General features: G+C 39.8%; 1 protein-coding gene across 4 annotated transcripts; it reads right to left on the bottom strand.

Moving 5' to 3' along the window:
* Nucleotides 1–533: 533 nt before the first annotated feature.
* Ca-Ma2d (Ca[2+] channel Muscle-specific alpha2/delta subunit) lies at nt 534–13,001 on the bottom strand. Of its 4 annotated transcripts, none has more exons than XM_043417995.1 (13): nt 12,863–13,001; nt 12,591–12,676; nt 11,584–11,846; nt 10,458–10,846; nt 8,773–9,092; nt 8,128–8,388; nt 6,708–6,836; nt 5,558–5,919; nt 4,106–4,310; nt 3,374–3,956; nt 2,565–2,920; nt 1,066–1,365; nt 534–876 (listed from the first exon to the last, which is right to left on the bottom strand). In XM_043417995.1, exons 1-13 carry the CDS (start codon nt 12,870–12,872, stop codon nt 583–585), a joined length of 3,558 nt encoding a protein of 1,185 aa, XP_043273930.1. In that variant the 5' UTR covers nt 12,873–13,001; the 3' UTR covers nt 534–582. The 4 variants fall into 4 exon arrangements, with proteins under 4 accessions (XP_043273930.1, XP_043273928.1, XP_043273929.1 ...); XM_043417993.1 differs by having other exon boundaries at nt 12,595–12,676; nt 12,863–12,995; XM_043417994.1 differs by lacking the exon at nt 6,708–6,836 and adding an exon at nt 6,311–6,406 and having other exon boundaries at nt 12,595–12,676; nt 12,863–12,995.
* Nucleotides 13,002–13,929: the final 928 nt, after the last annotated feature.

Below are 13,929 nucleotides of genomic sequence, written 5' to 3'. Positions count from 1 at the left end.
TTTTACTCATTTTTGCTGCGCACAGAGCATTTTTTTTCTCATCACAAATTCTATTCGTATTTCCATGCTTTTTATTCCTGGTTTAAAAACATTCGAGAACCCATTCCGAACTGTTGGAACGCAGAGTTTGTTTTCACAAGAGCTTCATTCGTCATTCGTCCCAAAGTAGAGGAGCGGAGCTTCGCACTCGGGCGCGAAGTTCAAAGATTCGACGGAACCGAGGTGTTTTAGCTTTGAAATTGGAAAGCGATGCACAGATACAAAAATCTTTTTTCTGCAACTTTTTATTTTTGTTTATTTGTTTATTTGTTTTTTTTTTTATATATAAGAAAAAGTTGATTTTGAAAAGTAGTTTTGATTTTTTTCGATTAATCATAAAAATGGTTTTTTAATTTTTATAAATCTGAATTTGAAAATCCAGCTTTGAGTCGAAATAGTTGGAGTTTCGAGGGGCTGTTTTTTGAGAGGATTTTGGTTAAGTTCGGTTATGGTATCGAGTTTGTCTGGATGTTTAAAAAAAACAGATTTGAAACTTTTTTTAAACGTTTGAAAAATGTTTATTTGCACAGATTCGTAAGAATCTCACAGGGCGAGCTTAATGATAAATAAAATAAATAATGATGTGCGAATGGAAAAATGGGGCAATGTCGTTGCTCGTCCGCAGGCATCAATTTCCTCTTCCAGGGGATGCTCAGCGTAACAGTTCTCCAACCGTCTTCGGGGCAAATCGTTGAGGTGTTTCTTGTGACAGGGAGAAGGTTCTGTACCGTTTGGGTATTCCGATGGATCGATATTTTTTGCTGTTACTTCCAATTTTTCGTGACAGGTCCAGTACATAGAGTCAACAACCAGGAGCAATAAATTTGTCGCTGGTACCTAAGAATAAAATTAAAAAATTTGTTGGATGAATGAATCGAAATTTTGATCGAACGACAAATTTATTTTCACCGTGTGCCAAAAACAGCTCGGAACGATTTTTTCATTTATTCCATTCTTCGTCTCCCGTTTCATTTTCGAACACAAAATTTTCGTTCGCGTCGAGTATTCACTGACTCAAGTACTCACTCGCTGGGCGTAGAAGGGCCTGGAGCATTGCAACGAGGAGTTTGTGATTCTTTCTTCGGCAACTTCCTGATCCATTATGAACAGAGTTCTCTTCTGATCGCACGCGAATGGAACGGGCTCTTCTTTGGGTGGGGGCGGAGGCTCGGGCAGATCTTCGTCCGAGTGGACTCTCGCGAATGCTTCCGGCAAGTTGACGAATTTCGTTGTCATCCATAATAATCGACCGAGGAGCCAGACTAGCAATTTTCCCACGTAGCGAAACGGATTGCCAAAGTTGCCGGAAGCGTCGCTTCTTATTACCTGAGCACGTCATTGTGCGAATTTATTTTATTTTGCATTATTTACATTCTCGATCGAAAATCAACCTTTTGTTTTACTAAATTTTCTTATAAAAAAATTTTTTCTCTCCCCCCACTCATTCTGTGATTTTAGACTTTCGAGCACACAATCGTTACTGTTGCATGCGTTTACGGAGTCCGGCCACGCGCCTACTTTTCTCTCTCATTAAAAGTTTTCTAAAATAAAGCATTAACTATACATAAAATACTCGTGTCATCGAGTATTTTAGAGATTAATAGAATATTCGGAAAAAAATACGAAATATAATGAGACACCGAGAAACATGGACGGGCATTTTTTTCTAATTTACTGGGACCTCCAGCTTGGAAGTTGAGAAAACACGTCAACCATTGAAACTGTTTAGCTGCTCGATACGTGGAGGTCTGAGGACGATTGTGTGTTCAATTGGAACCGTTCCGATCGGCTTAAACTTGAAAAATGTGGTTAATAAATATAAAAATAAAAAAAAAAAGGAACAAAAAGTTGATAAGATAGAGAAATTTCATTTCTCCTTTTGTATGAACAGTTGTATGAACGTTTCGTTGACATCCTTCGATCTGCCAGGCCCACCAGTTACGGTGACATGTCAGCGCTGCTCGTCGTCACATAGCGTCCGTGAAGGGGTTAAAAATACCCAGCATCGAGGAAATTTTAGTTGACAGATTCACGAAAATACCTCGCTGGTAATGTTCATGAACGGGTTCAGTGAGCAGTTTTTCAAGAGACAAGAATTCAGCTAAATTTATCTTTTTGAAAAACTCTCATAGTCTCTCGCTCAAAAATCGAATAAATCCTGATTCATTCGTCCAAATTTCGACTGATGCTTGAAAACAGAAATTCAGAAATCGCGAAAGTATGCGGCTAAAAGGAGCACAAGGCTCGAAGGGTCTCGTCGAAAAACTCATTTTTTAAAAATCCTAGAAACATCAACTGTAAGCTTGAAATAAAACAGCAAAAGCGATAACGTTCGAAACGGTAAAGAAAGTTTAATGAATGGAAATAATTTGTGACATTTTTTTAAACCGAATTTTCGGTTCCACACTCACAAATCAAAATGACTTTGCATGTTCCCTAAATGTTCAGTACAATTGATTTTTTGGCACTGGATTAACGAGAAAAGACAAATGATATGGAAAGAAAATGATCGTGTCCGTACTCACATAGTCTTGACAAAGCCCCTGGTAGTCATAAATCTCGACAGCCTTGAAAAACCCTTGGACGACCATTGACTTCATCACTGCACCCTCAACCACTCCGAGAAAACGTCCCGTGTCATTGTGAGCTTCCGAAATAACGACGTAACCGTTTTGATCGATGAGATAACAATCGATCCATTTGTGAACACAATTCATGTCCGGATTCGTCGTCGTCGATGTTACGTCGATGAATTTTTGGTAGAAAGTCGTCATCGGCATTTGAAAACCGACCACCGCTGCCGATGCATTTTTTCCTCCGTCCCGTGGAAATATTGCCATTGAAACAGTCACCACAGCTGTCGGTCCGGCTTCCCAAGGCACTGAATACGATCCACACAAACATTATTCACTAAATTCATCATGAGTTTCGAGTTCTTTCAATAACCTTCACGTTCACTTTTCATTCCTGATCTTTTTTTCAATGTTCTTGTTTTTAACGAATTTTTTGAAGGTATTTGCTCATTTCATTGTCGTTTGTTTGTTTCTCGAAATTTTGTTATGAGATATTTGAAAGGTTTTTTTTAATTTTTCTTATAGTTTTCTTACATGCTGCCAGTTTTTGTTTTTCGAAGCTGTTTTTCTATAAAAGTTATACACAGAGCTTTCCCCAGATCTTGAAATCTTTAACGAATTCTTTGAAGATCTGACGACTTTTTTATTTTTCTTTCATCAGCATGGATATTTTGTAGAAATTCTTTTAAAAATTTTTTTAAGACATAAGAAAACTTTTTAAGAAATAGTCATCGACAGTTACAATGTTTGATGCTGATCACCTGAAATCGAAATGCTGTCGTGATCGATTTCATGTTGAAAAATGGCGCCTTTGTACCAGGGCTCGTTAACGGCACGTCGGTAGAGATCACCAAATTTTACTTGTTCTCTCCCGCGTGGAATTTTGGAAACGTCGAGGTCTTGCCATCGCGTGAGTCCGCTCTGCGTGGCGACGAATCTCAAAAAAACCCCCCACGCGTTCGCCAGTCTTCTGGTGGCCTGATCGCGATGGACGAATGTGCCGGAATAACTTTTGTTCGTGGCTTTCGCATCGAAGATTAAAAGCTCCATTAATTCTTGATTGCAGTAATAATCGTCGTCGTGGAGTACTTGGTCGTAGCAATCGGGTTCTTCGTTGTTGTCACTCGTGTTGGAATAAGCCTCGTATTGGTCTGACCATTTCCAATCAGGACGACCGAGCAGCCGCAAAAAGTGTTTTAATTCTGTTTCAGAATTCTCGAATTCGTGTCCCTCCAAATAATGGAATCTGCAGTAAACCCAACCCGGATGAACTCTCCAATTTTCACCGACAAAAAAGTCCGAAAGGTCGTTCGTTCGTTGGGTCTTGCGGATTTCGTCCTCGACCTGTCGATCATATAAACGCGGGGTAAATACAGCGAATATTCATTCGAACACACAAAGGAGAAAAAAAACCTTAAAAATTCAAGATTTTCATTTGAGACTCATTTTTTTTATCCCACTCGCTTATTTAAACGAGCTAATTTTCATATCACCTTTATCCACGTTTTTCCATAATTAGGTATCGCGATAGCGATGCCAAAGGGAGTGCCCGGTAGCGGTGCGTAATAATAATCTCTCTTTTCCAAAGTCACTCGACGATTATCGTCGTAGTGTAATTTCACAGGAATATTTTTCAGACTGCCGCGTTTGTGATCGACCAGCTCTGCTCGAAGTTGCAACACTTCCGGTCCGGGATCTCTGTTGGTAATTAGAACAAATATTTCGTTGGTCACTTTAAAATTACTTTAAAACTTTTTTGCTCTTTTGATAAAATCAAAGAAACGAATAAAATTTATTCTCGCAATTATTAAAATTATGCGCAACTTATTTGTTGAGATTGATAAATTTTTAATATTACGATAACGGTTTGAGGTAACTACTGTACTGCATGCTAGTCAAATGAGTGCTAAATTTTCAAAACGCTTTTAGACCAAGTTTAACGTACCGATTAAAATGTATTGTTAGTGGATTTGTATTACAGCATATCTTATTAAGATGTAAAAATATTAAAAACGCTAGTTTTGCAAAAGCATCAACTGATAAATGCAAATTTCCACGCTGACACATTTTCACTGCTATTTTTCGAAGAATTATCTGCGTTTTTTCATCGATTTTATTGCAACAAGTCTCATTTTGTTCGTCAACTGGTCCTCTACGAATCCACCATGTAGTTGTTTTTTTAACTTGATCGTTTCACTGTTGCAGCTAATTCATAATTTCTGAAGGAATGAGTTTAAAGGAAAATCTACGTGGTGAATTCGTAGAGGATGAGTTGAGAAACGAAATGAGACTCGGTGCAATAATAAAATCGGTTAAAAAATACAGATGATTCTTTGAAAAGTAGCTGTGAAAATGTGTCATCATGGAAATTTGCATCTATCAGTTGATACTTTTGCAAAGCTATCATTTTAAATATTTTTTCACGTTAATAAAATATGCTTGAATACATATCTACCAACGATAAGTTTAATCGGTACGTTGAACTTGGTCTAAAAGCGTTTTGAAAATTTATCACTCGTTTGACTAGCATGCAGTACTTTCGTGCTTTTATTTTTCCATTCCCAAGTGATTTTCACCGGTAACAAGGCTTTCTCAAGACATCATTGAGATCTAAAAACATTCTATTTTCTTATTCTCGTTTTCGGGGCTCTTTAAATTTGGGAGGATCCTATGTATTTCATTAAATCCAAATGGTCGCACAGGAAGTGTGCCTGCCACAAGGGCCTGTGTATAACCCTTCAAAAAATGTGATTTTCGTTAATTGTTTTCTCGACAACTGTAGACGCTGGATCCTATAATAATTACGGAAATAGATGCACGCTGTGTATTTTCAGCACATTTCGAAGATTTCAACTCTTAAAGTTGGAATTTTCGATTCCCGTGAGATTCGTGCGATCTTCCTTAAAACAAGATTTTTTCGAAATGAGAATTTCAATGGCTTTCACCTCGGTCCTCTCCCATCGTCGAGAATTTCCACTTCCGTTAAATCGATACTGTTGTAATTGAGTTTCAAGCGTCCCTGCGAGACAGGCCGGAGATCCGGATGCAGAATTACGTAACCATTGTTGGAGACGATGAACGCATAGCCGTTGACACCCAGTTTATAAGGCAAAGTTAATTTTCGAATGTCGTCAATGGGAACGTCGGTGCCAGCGACGCCCAGAAGATTCGCTTTCCTCGTATTGTTGTTACGATTCCCTTTACGATCGAACGCCGGAATACTGACAGAAGTTAAAAGTCGATATTCTTGCCAGAGCGTCGTGTTCACCTTCGAAGGATCCGAGCGAGGGTTTTCGCCTTCTGCGAGCTGTAAAATTTCGTCAAAGTCTCTGAAAAATGGTATATTTCTTTCACTACTAAAAAAGCCAAGAAAATTGGAGGACACAAATGGCAAGTGAAAATAAGAAATAAACTGCATAAAAATGGGAAAGCTATGGATGCGTGAAAGAATGTGAAGAAGTTTGAGTGCCGGAAAATCAACTCTGAACAAAGAGTCTCGGCTTGAAAGCAATTGGAGTAAATGAGTTACGGAAAAGGCTTGAGGGACGATTATTCGACGGTCAATTGCGGTGTAAGCTTGTCACGTGCGAATTGCAAATATGCATAGAGATGATAAAGAGGAGAATGAGCGAGCGAGTATAGAAAGTGCTGATTGAACGATAAATTGTATTATTGACAAAAATACAACAACGCAGTACCGGTGAGCATCCAGTTTTTCGACCAGTGTATTTGAGTGTGTGTGCATCACTAAAGTTGTGTGTTAAGCGAGTTGGATTGCCTTTAGGGGGGGAACACTGAAAAAATAAAATAAAAAATTTGAAAAATAAATGAAAAGAAAACTTAAAAAATACACGACTACGCACTACGAGGAACTTAAATGAACATAAAAAACGTTGGAACTTGGTTCTCGCCATGCACGTCACGCGTATACGTCAACTGCGTGAAACAAATTCAACATTATTGCTAATAAAACAGAAAGCAATTTCGAGCTACAGATTGCGAGGATCTTTTCGTTGTTGGGTGGTTTCGTCGAGCAGGGTTCAGGGGAAACGTAATAAAAAATCGCCACTTTGATTTTTCATAATTCAATGAAACCTGCTTAATGTAGACCGCATCCTCGTTTATCTCGACACCCTGCAGTTTCCCTTTCTGAACTTTCTCGAGACGTGCCTTTTGCTTCTCGTGGTCCATCACTACCCACAGCCACGTGGCGAGGGCTGGATTCTACCGGAAATCGTCCTTTTAACCTTAATCCGATTATTACTAATCGTCCTTATAAAATACTCGTTGACTGATGATGCAGCTTTTTCAAAATTCAATTCGAGAAAAAAAGCAGTTGACAAATTCATTGAAAATATTCGAGCGATAAATTGATCGAGAGAATCGTATGAGAGTTGCGATAAATTTTAACCAACAAGACGTTTTCTAACGCGTGTAATTTGAAAAAGAAACTTGCAACGTTGATTATTTTGATTCGTTCTTATTCAGCGATTCGCTTTATCTCTTACCCACGTAACCGGACACGCCTCCTCGTACGATCGCAAATTCTATTACATCAAACACTCGCAAACCCGAATTCATGAGCAACGCGTTTTTTTGCAGCCGTGTGCGAGCCGTCCGTGGACACTCGATGCTTCTTCAACAATATGCATACGACACAAGTTTTTTTTATTATCTTTAACGAGGCGAGTCTTCTCGTGGGATTATCGCGAAAATGCTCGAGGTATATGCGACGCGAACTTGAAAATGATTTTACTGTAAAAATATTGAACGAAATGAATGAACTTTTGGCAAGAGGACCTCGAAATGTCGTCCAATTTACACGAACGTTGTTCAAATTTTAATTTTCGAGATCCCGTTGGTGAAGAAAACTGCAAGTCAGCGAATGTTTTTTACAAAATTCACGAAGGAACATGAAAAAATATACACAGCGAACGATTTCTCGTAAATGTGATTTTCGGAGATTGATTTGCTTCAAGAATTTTTATAGATCACTCTGAACCGTAGCGTTCACGAATCGCCCAGTTCAGACAGCACAGTTTTGTGCATTCTTGTAGTTTTGAGGATAATGGAAAAAAAATTTAGTTTGTACGATTTAGCCAAAGATTTTTATTCCCTTTAGAACTAGGATTTCCTTTGGACATTTTGCTGAAGATGCGTTAATGATTGTCGTTTCTTCGTAATTTTTTAAACCTCAATTCCTCAAAATATTATCATTTTTATATCGCCGAAACCACGTAAATTTTACTGGAAATTCGATTTCGTTAATTTTATGAGCACTTAGACTTTTGCCAATAATTCGTCAGTTTGAAACGACTGTGTTGACATTTTTCATCTTTTCTTTCATCCATTTTATCGGAAAGTTCAATTTCGACAAAAGTGAAAACAATTGACGTTCAGAAGTGACGAGAAAAAATAGAAATTGTTCTCTTTCGTAGGCATCCTTAAACAAAAATTTTGAAAATTCTTCTCGATCGTTTTCTTCGAGTGAATTATTTTCGTAGCGTTTTTTTACCGTAACATCCGCGTAAACGTGGGTCCAAACTATCGGATGAACGTCGCCCTGCAGAACCAGCGGTCTTGCAACTACCGGTATATATTTAAGGACCTGTTCTCTCGCCTCTTCCTGGGTTTTGATGTGTGTGTAATAGCCTCTGTTGAGACAAGCCATCAGCTGGATTTCCTGTACCATAGAAATCTCACGGCCCAAAAGGTACGTGAATACTCGCACTGGTATCCTGGTACCGTTTTCTTGCCTGTTCCAGTCGTCAAATACCTGGAGAAGTGATGAACACGATTCGTAAAAAAGAGTAACTGGCAATTAACGTATTAAAAGATTTAGTGCTTCGCGGATGTACGAAGAAAAACTGCTTTTCGCATCTTTCTTATTGGTCAAAAAAAGTTTGACGAATGAATTAGTACTCTGAAGTTTCACGTTCGCGAACATAAAAATTGTAAAAAAAACCCTTATAATTCCGGGCCCATTGCTCGAGCGAAGACTCTCGATATTTCAAAGCGATGAAATTTGAGTTTGATTTGAGCTGCAATTCATCGAAAAATGTTTTTTTCGACATTGTTTCAGTTTTCGAAGCTGCTGAACGTTTCTGTAATATTTGTGTAATATTTATAATACAAAAGGGGGGGATAAACTGAACGATACCTCGGATACGTTGGAAGCAACGCCATCGGTGACGAGCATAATCAGCTGATTGCAGGGGGTCTCAGTATCGCAGCCTCTCGCATCGCTATAGTTTTTCAAGAGGTTAAACGCTCTGGTGAAGGCCCACGTGAGATTGGCTGCTTCACCGGGATCCATATCCTGAAGCTTTTCCTTAAAAGTTTTCAGATTTTCTGGTGTCGCTTGAATGAGTTTGTCCTTGAAGCATGGCACGATCTCGTCCGTCTCGTTCGTGTACTGAAGTATCGTCACGAAGTCGTTATTCGAAAGAGTGTCCAAAATAGACGAGACCGTTGCGATCGCTTGATGAGAAAAAGGTAAATGAAATCAATGTAGTAGGAAGAGATTAATTGGAAAATCGATAATCGATGAGCAAAAGGCTCGTCACGAGGAATCCTTTTTTCGCACTTAGCTACTCGAACGGTCTTTCCCATCGTCACATTCCTACTTGAAAAAAAAAAAATCTATTCAATCATCCGGTGAAGAAGCCGAGAAATTATTGCTATTCAGAGAGTCCCCGTCATCGAGGACGACCGCGCGAGCTCGCGAAGTGACGAGCCAATTTTTTTGTTGCTTCTCCTCTTTCTCCCGTTTCAATTCACGAACCAAGTGAACTCACGATGACTGTAAGGAAACGAGCGAAGCGTCGAGATCACAATGGAACGCTGTTTCCAGAGCTCGTGATCGAGGCACCGTTACGAGCCCGCTACTCTCTTATTTTCATTACTCCATCAACTTTTCAAATACAGATTCATCTCAAACGTAATAAAACGAATTATAATTTTGTTTTGCATTGCAGAAAGTTTGGAGTTCCTGATAGTGCTGAACGGTGAAAACTCGTGTAAAATTTAGTCCCCCATTTTGGACCGGTTCCTCCGCAACGAGAGTGCGTTGCAACAGCGTATTAGAAGGAAGCGACTGTGGACAACGACATTCGCAGCAAGAGTTTGAGATAAAAAAAAAAAAACCACTTTTCTTTACACCTCGGTCGAAAGTACGTGCTTTTTGCAGTATTTTTAGTACCAAAAGTATAACATTTCTGCACTGTCAAAACTGCGCGCGCGTCATTTGTCTCAACGGGAGCAAACAATTTTTTGTGCATTTCGAAAGGTTTCACGTCATTATTTTTTTACCTTTGACGTTTCACGCTTGAAACCATATTGCCTACATATTTTTTGAAAGGCTAGCTGTGTCTATAGTCATCCCGGAAACCGTGCTAATAAGGTTATGTTATTCATCCGGAAATTTGTTATGGAAATGTCATATTATTTTTGCTAATATTGTTGTTTTGATGCATATTTCGGAAGAAACGTACTTTAGACCGGCTGTAAATAAAAATAGTATACACCACACGGGCAGACGTTTGACAGCCCTGAACTGCCTCGGCTTCGTCTCGGGCATTGTGACGCGCAGTGCAGAAATATGAAACTTTCTGCTCTTGTAATATACTATTTTTCATGCATGACTTCACAAAATGGCTCACTTTCATTGGATCATAACACAAGTAAAACGTGATTGAATAGTGAGAATTACCAAAATTTCTTCATCACGACGAAATGTTAATTTTTTGTTCCAAAAAAACGCTCAAACTTTCGTTTGCGATTGTAAATGAGTTTGATGATAAAATGATGCTTTGCATACTGCGTTGGGGATAATAATGGACGTACCTATCGTACGACCCATTCCCTCCATACTTCCACTGACGTCGACGAGTATGACGACGTCTTTGCTGCAGGTTGCAGCCTCGATGAACCAACTTCTCGTTCGGCAGTCGTACTGATCAACAACCGGATGACCATCAGCACCGCGGTCAGTTCTCCATTGCATCGCGGGATACTGTCGCAGCACTCCGGTCGTAGAACCGAAATATTGCCAGGAGAGAGCCGGATCTGATTTATAATTTTGTCGAAATATATCATCGAGTGCTTCGGACCAATCGATCGCTTCGATCACCGCCGGACCCAAATCCCACACGTTCGTTGGCACATGAACCGACGAATAATTTGTATTCACTGGGATATTGTAGAAATGAGAATCTGAGGTGAGTTCCATGTCCCTGAGAAAAAACAATCGCGGAAATGGGAGTGAAATGGGAAAATCAACATTCGAAAACAATACGAATCAAATGATTTTGTTAAGGGGTTTACCCTCATTAGAATTTTCGAGAAATCATTTTTTTCACTCCATTTTTTAAAAGTATATATATTCAAAAGTATTATACTAAAATTTTATAAAGATCTGAGCAGTCTAAGGTACTTTTGAGCGAGGTTTACTTGGCTGTCTGAGCACGCTAATACGTTTCTCAAAATTACGTTTTTGGGCGGCTCGTTGATAAAATCTCCGAAACTATTAAACCGATTCTTACCAAAATTTTATCACGTGTTCTTAGTATATATCATAGCTGTGGCGCATAAATCATACGAATTTTGAATTTTTGAACGGAACTATTTTTTTTTGCAAAAAACTATGAAAAAACGTGCTTTTTCGTAGTTGAAGAAAATTCGTGAAAATAGTCTTTCTTTTGCCCGTGTCCAATTAGAGTGGGCCCCTTAATTTGACTAAATTTCTTTCTTCCATTTCAATGATATTATCAACGCTTGCTTTACTTCGATTGATTTCACTGAATCAACTATTATTCCCACAAAGTGAATTCGCTTTTTCTAACAACCTCGTATTTTATAAAAAAACTAATGAAAATACTTTATTTCGTTATCGTATCACTGCATTTTCTCAAATAATTTCTACTCAAATATTGCTAATGGAAAATAATCATTTGTTTCGAAAATTCTTCACCTAAAAGTGCTATAGTTTCTCCTTATACTTTGAGGCGTCGAAGTTTCTGGCATGTCTATGACGTTGCTGTACTTTCCGGATACGTAAGTTACGTTTTCGTTCTCCTCTCGAACGTATTCTTCGGCGGCGGCCTCCGCTACTTTCAAAATGCAACGAACTGCGTCCATCTTCCTTCTGAGCATCCTACCGACACTTTCGCTTATTATGTCGATCAGTTCTTCCCCAGATTTTTCCACCACGATTGCATTCATAGTTTTGTATTTCTGAAAATGGTCACAGAATTATTGTTTTTCAATATTTTTCCAACTAATTGGTAACACGAAATCGGCGTGGCTGATGCTTTCTCCCATTGATGATTCGATTGTGAAAAAATTGTTTCGATTCAACAGAAAATATGAAAGACCGGAGGAAAATGTCGAATTAATTGAAAACTTTGATTTTTGTGGTGCTCGACAGCGTTTGTTGCTTCACCTTATCGTTTAATTTAAATGAAAACTCGTTTGCGGAATACTCCTGTAACGTGACAATAATAACGATAAGGGGCGAATAGCTCGACGGAACGCGTGGGCCAATTCGCCGAGCAAGGTCACACTAATACAGAAAGAAACGGGTTTTCTTAAGATATTTCCGGTTGAAAATGGACGCCTGCTCGTCAGGTGGTCCCCGAAGCAACAGATGGCTTTTTGCCGGTGAAGCCAAAACATTTTGTCCCCGGAGCGGTGTCCCGTGACTTTTCGGATTCGGAGCATTAACGGAGCGTTCGTTTACCAACGATAGGGCAATTACTGTCGGGCGAAATACTCATTTTTTTGAGTGTTCGAAGTAGCAGCGATCAGACCGAAATTAGCCTCGTTTTTATCGAACGCCCGAGCAAACGCGCGGGGGGTTCTTCGGAGCTGAAATGCTTCAACTGCGATAACTTTTTGAATGTTTCAGCAACGTGTGGTAAAGCCCGTCGGCTGCTCGATAACTATACGAAAATTCGTCTCCAATCAAACACTTTATACTTGCTTCGATGAGTTCGTCTGGTCGGCCCACAGCGTTGGCGAGCTCGAGGAGTTCGGTGCCGAGATTTTCCGCCCATTGGTCGACGCTGCGAGAAAAAAAGTAGCCGCGGAAGTTGGTCAAAATCAAACACGCGAAATACCAGTAGAGAATAATCGGATTTTGGTATGAACGCGTTAGGAAGAGAAAAAGCGGACTGAACCGTTGGAGTTGCAAGGCTTAGTGGGAAAGCTCGAGGGAGATAAAAAAATTGTAAAAATAATTATTGACTCACATTTGGGCATCTCGAGCGAGGCACGAACCGGCTATTATTAAAACGATACATTTGGTCAGTTGCTCGCGCAGCATACCGCGGTTTTGATTATTATGATTTGCTTTTTCACACACGCGTTCCTCTTCTACCGGTATACGAGTAACATTTGATCGCGTACATGAATATAAAAAGGTATAGAACTTATTGAAATTCGATCTGGCGAACACATTCAAGTGGCTTCGTCGGCGATTTTCTTTTCGTCAATGTCTAGAGAGGAGGGCCAAGCTTTTTTTATTCCTTTCAAGATGGAACTGTATCGAGAGACATGGCGATTATCGATAGCTCACGTTCACCCTCGTGGGCTCTTATCTCGCGCGTTAAACTCGCGTGTGCAACCTCGAGAGAGAGAGAAATTGTGCCAGGAGAAAGCACACCGCGTGAAAAGGCCGGTCGACGCCGAGAGAGAACTTTTCTCCCTCTCCTCTCGCTCTCTCTCTCTCTCTCTCTCTCTCTCTCTCGTTTCCCGTCCACGTTTACGCGCTCGAGCTTCTCTTGGCTTTCGACGAGCGAGACTTCCTCGATTATTTTTGGTACACGGGTGGGTCCCGACCATCCACCCGACTCGCTTCTCTCGTACCGTCGTCGCGAGAGAACAAAACACATTTTCAGAAAGGGACGAACGTAACGAGCCTGGAATCGCTCTTGTTGAGTGGAGACAAAAAATCCAATCGCATTTTTTCTCTTAACTTTCTTCTTTTGTTTCGACGTTGTTGTACAGATTTCTCCTCGCGTCACGTGTTACACCATTCCCTTTATATCCCGCCAACTTTTTACTTTTGTTTGAAAATACGAAGAGAATTAGTCGCGAATCAGAATTACGGGAGGACGCGTGTGTCGCGTCGTTTCATGCCAACGTTCCGACAAAGCGGAGCAGTCCACGAATATTTTTCCATTTTTCAAATAATTTCCATTTGCGTAATGAACTGCATGAAATTAACACAATTTTCGTTCGCCCGGTAAAAACCGCGCCAGAATTGACACCTCGAAAATCAAATAAGTCGACGAGACAACAAAAACGGGCCCGAAAA

This window comes from Venturia canescens, chromosome 4, assembly GCF_019457755.1.
Source record: "Venturia canescens isolate UGA chromosome 4, ASM1945775v1, whole genome shotgun sequence".
In the NCBI taxonomy this organism is placed as follows: domain Eukaryota; kingdom Metazoa; phylum Arthropoda; class Insecta; order Hymenoptera; family Ichneumonidae; genus Venturia; species Venturia canescens.
This window is presented reverse-complemented; position numbering and strand designations above follow the sequence as displayed.

Bases quoted from the DNA above. Each gene is read 5' to 3' on its own strand.
- Ca-Ma2d (XM_043417993.1), bottom strand. From the start codon at position 12,936: ATGCTGCGCGAGCAACTGACCAAATGTATCGTTTTAATAATAGCCGGT. The intron at 11,847-12,594 runs GCAAGTATAAAG...GACCATTTTCAG, and splicing joins GACCAGACGAACTCATCGAA to AAATACAAAACTATGAATGC. The intron at 4,311-5,557 runs GTGAAAGCCATT...AATTACCAACAG, and splicing joins GACGATGGGAGAGGACCGAG to AGATCCCGGACCGGAAGTGT.